The following is a 4,118-nucleotide window of genomic DNA, read 5'->3' as shown; positions in this document are numbered from 1 at the left end:
GACAAGGATGGGAATTTGTTCTTCCCATTTTCCAGCTAGGAACACTGAGGTTCAAAGCACCCCCTGTCTTCTTTCTGGTGTCATCTAAGGGCTAAAAGTGTCATTGCTTCCCTTCCTGCATCTGTGTCCCCACTGGAGACAGAACATGGGTCGCTGTGGCTGTAGGCTGGACCAGTCTCTCCCTCCCCAACCCAGAATATGGGGGCTTTTCTGGACTGGAGGCCTTCCCCTCTCCCTGAGTCACCAGCCCGATGTGAGAGGAGACCCAGGCCTGGAGGCTGCCCTAGGCCCCCTGAGTCAGGACAGCCAAGGAGCACTTCCCTTCCTCGTAGCTCTCCTGTCTGAGGGGCCACCCTGGTGACCCCATGACATGGTGCTGGCTCCCCAGCTTCCAGCAAGAAGGTTGGGTTGCCCGGAAGGATTCTGAGACTGGGGCACAGTGTAGAGCACATGGGTAGGGCCTCGGGGCTGGGGGTGGGGCCATCTCTTCCCCTCTCTCTTTGAAGACCTCCTCTCTAGAACTACCCGTTCCCTCAGCAGACCTCTGCAGGAAGACAGCTCACAAAAACAGGTGCTTCTTTCCTCCCAGGGCTCTAGAAGTCCAGGTACTAAGAGGAGGAAGCAGGGTTGGGTCCTTTTGCTCCGCCAGGTGGAGGCCCCATGGGCAGCTTCAGCTCAACTCGTTCTACTTCTCAACCTACCTGTCTCTCTGGCCAGGCACATCTTGCACATCCCTGGACATCTCTCCGGTACTACCAGAACCACCTTCCTGGGTATTTTCCCAACTGTGTGTCCCAGGGGCTGGGGTTTGGGAAGGCCCACAAATGGCTCACAGAGAGAGCCAACCCCTCTGCAGAGAGGGACCAGCCTGAGGGGCCCCTGGGGTCACCAGGCCCTTGGAACTCTGCTTGTGATAAGGCAATGCCCCTGAGCCTTGGTGGGGTCCTGGGGAGTCTCCTCCACCCTAAGACTGAGAGTTAAAGTAAAGTTACAATCATCTGTCTCTTTAGAGAGATGCAGATGCCTTCCGCCTTGGTACCCTAAGTCCCAGCTCCGTTTGCTGTCGCTGCCGTGGGCTCTGCTGCCCACCACAGGTGCAAGGCTCCTCTGAGCTCCCCCCATAGCGAGTTAGGAGGGTGAACTAGATGCCCCACTTGCCGACTGCATTCCTGGGTCTCCAATTATTCAGGCTCTGCCCACAGAGCCATGAGCGAACAGGGCAGGCACTGATCTTGCCTCTTGGTGTTGCATAGGAGCCTGGCATTGGGGCTGCTAGACCCTGGTCTGAGGCACATTAGAGGTGGGCAAAGTCAGGACAGTGGGCAGGAGGGTGCCCCGTGGGGTTGGGAAACTCTGTAGCTCATTGGGCACAAACCTGGGCGAGATGTGGTCGGCCAGGAAGCAGAGCGTGCGCTGGCGCCCCACACAGTAAATGCGATCGTCGACCACAGCGCACTGGAAAGCATCTGGGTAGGGCGTCCGGTCCGTGGCGCACTCATACCAGAGCCGGGTGCTGGCGCTGCAGCGGTACACGCTGATGCCCAGGCTGCGGTGGAGGTCGAAGCGGTAGAGGAAGCCATTGGCCGCCACCATCTCAGCCGTTCGGTCCCTGCTGCCCCCCGTGGGGCCGGCCCGCCAACGCTGCTCCTGGACTGAGAAGCGGAGCAGCAGGTAGCGCAGTGTGCCCCCTGTGACGAAAATCTGGTCAGCGCACGCCGTGGCCGTGTGTGCCAGGGCGAATGTGTCGTTGGGGAGCGGCGGGGAGAAGGCCCAGCGGTCCAGCCGGGGGTCATAGCGTTCAACGGTATTCAGACACTCGCCCCCGATGGCATACAACTGTCCGGCCAGTGCCACCAGCCGGCAGTGTGGGCGAGCCTGGTTGAGAGGACACACCTCACTCCAGATGCCCGTTAGCGGGTTGTAACAGAACACGCGGTTGGAGGGCTGGCGCCCGGGCCCCTGGCAGCCGGACACCACGAAGATGTAATTAAAGAGACTGCAGATAGCGCAGCCCCAGGACACCGCCTCAGGGGGCAGGTGAGCCAGCAGGTGCCAAGCATCCTTGCTGTCATCATAGCAATAGAGGCGGCCCCAGTCTTCCTGGGGACACACGTCGGCCACCACCAGGTGCTTGCGGCCCCGGAGTCGGCGCCTCAGGATGTGGTCCCGCTCGGCTCCGCTCAGGCTGCCGTAGATGTCCGGACTGCGCAACACCTGAAGGTAATTGTCGCTCATCACCTTGTAAGCCGCCTCCTTCAGGGCCTCCAGCTTCTGCCTCTTGGCCAGGGTCAGGACCTCAGAGCAATTGCCCAGATCCAAGCGGGTGTCTGGGGCCGAGGCAGGTGTGAGCGGAATGTGAAAGAAGTTGGTCCCAGCCACAAGCTGCACCTGGGGCTCCTCGCTGTTCCTGGGTGAATCGGCCTGGGTGCCCTGGGACCCAAAGCCGTCTAGCTGCAGCTGCAGCTCTGGATTCTCCACGATCTGATGGAGACTCTCCTTTCTGCTGAAGCCGTGTGGGGGGGCCGATGGTACAGGCTGTGGGAAGGCGCCTGTTTCCACTCCACCTTCTGTGTCATCTGCCGGTTCTCTGGAGGCCACTGCTATTCCCAGGGAGCCTGGCACTGGCTCAGGGGGTGGAGCCTCAGTCAGGGCTGCAGCCTGGTGGGCCCGCTGGGACATAGCCTGGGAGGTGGATTCCACGTAGTAATCGTACACTTTACCCTTCAGCCTGAGCCCTTTCCCTTCCACCTGTTGAATGTAATTCTCCTCCATGCGAACCCGGGCCACAGATGAGAAGGTATATGAGGCGTCACCGGCGCCTTCTTGCTGGTGCAGGGCCAGGCCCATATCTGAGGCAGCCTGGAGGGCCCCGGCCTCTTCCCTGCTGACCCCTGACACGCGGGTGAAGACCCAATTTGGGTTCATGTCATTACTGCTTTCCACTGGAGTCACCCAGGGCTGGTGGTCAGGTTCCTGCTCCCCAGGTGCTGGCTGCTCAGGCTGTCTGCCATTCCCCCATGGAGCAGGCTCACCTCCCACACAGCTGCTGTCCGTGGCCGCTGTTGCAAGGCTGGCTGGGGCACTTTCAGGTTCACTGCTTTGATAACCGGGGCAGTGGGGAGGGTTGGGCTTAGCGCCAACAGCTGTTCCAGATTCCTGGCTATGGCAGCGCAGGGGCACCTGCTCCGAGTCTTGCCATCCCCTGCCCTGTTCCTCACTGAAGTATTGACTCTGGGACCTCTCGTCTCGAGGAGCAGCTCCTGAGGCCAGGACACAGTGGTCTCCCAGGTCCTCGCAGCTGAAGTCCTGGGGAGCTCTGGCTCCCTGGCTCACCTTCCGTGGACGGCGTCTCGGCTCCGTGTGCAGCGTCCCTGGAGGAGGCCCCTGGAAGGCAGGTTGCCTGGAGCCCTTTGCTTCCTCTTCAGCTTTGCTCTTGGCATTGCCACTCCCCTGTCGAGCTGGGGCAGGCCTTGACCTGTAGAGTCTGTAGACTGCTGTCACTACAAGCAGGGCAGCGGCGGACAGCACCACTTTGCCTGTCAGCTGCATGTCCCAATGCCAGTCCTGGGTCTCTGCTCTGGGAAACATGCTTCTCAGGCAGGCCTGGGGCTGAGGAATGTCAAGAATCCGATTAATAATTAGCCAATAGGGACGAGTTCCTGGATCCGGCTGCGTGGATTGGGAGGGAGCCGTAGGCTGGCTCTGGCCAGCTGGCGAAGGAGTTGGAGCTGAGGTGACTTTGAATTGGCAGAGGGTGGCCACAGAACCCCGTGGGGTCAGCAGATCTCAATGGCTGGCCTCCTGTGAGTGCTGGATCCTTCCCTGGGAAGTGGGGACTGCCCAGGGGCTGAACTTGAAAGTGGTCACTCAAGCTGGCCCTGCAGCCAGAAACTGGGGAACGTTGGCTGTAGCGAGTGCCCGGCGGGTACAGCAAGGGGAGGAAGCTCTTTGCCAAGCAGTCATCTGATGCCAGGAAGCGCAGGGGGGTGGTTAGGTTTTGAGTGAGTGCTTTGTTTTCCCTTTTGCAAATCTAATGGACTAGGAGGCTGGGCTGTGGGAGGCCTGGGGCAGGTGGAGCCAGGGAACCTAACTGAGGTAAGGCTCTTGCCTGTTGAGAT

At 60.4% G+C, this 4,118-nt stretch overlaps 1 protein-coding gene across 1 annotated transcript; it reads right to left on the bottom strand.

The window, feature by feature from the left end:
- Positions 1-534: 534 nt before the first annotated feature.
- Positions 535-3,915, bottom strand: KLHDC7A (kelch domain containing 7A). Its single transcript, XM_004592320.2, has one exon. The coding sequence runs from the start codon at positions 3,586-3,588 to the stop codon at positions 1,273-1,275; it is 2,316 nt and encodes a 771-aa protein (XP_004592377.2). The 5' UTR covers positions 3,589-3,915; the 3' UTR covers positions 535-1,272.
- Between the last annotated feature and the right edge of the window lie 203 nt (positions 3,916-4,118).

The sequence above is a fragment of the Ochotona princeps genome, chromosome 2 (genome assembly GCF_030435755.1).
Source record: "Ochotona princeps isolate mOchPri1 chromosome 2, mOchPri1.hap1, whole genome shotgun sequence".
NCBI classification, from domain to species: domain Eukaryota; kingdom Metazoa; phylum Chordata; class Mammalia; order Lagomorpha; family Ochotonidae; genus Ochotona; species Ochotona princeps.
Note: the sequence above shows the minus strand (reverse complement) of the source record. Positions and strands in the feature narration are given on the sequence as shown.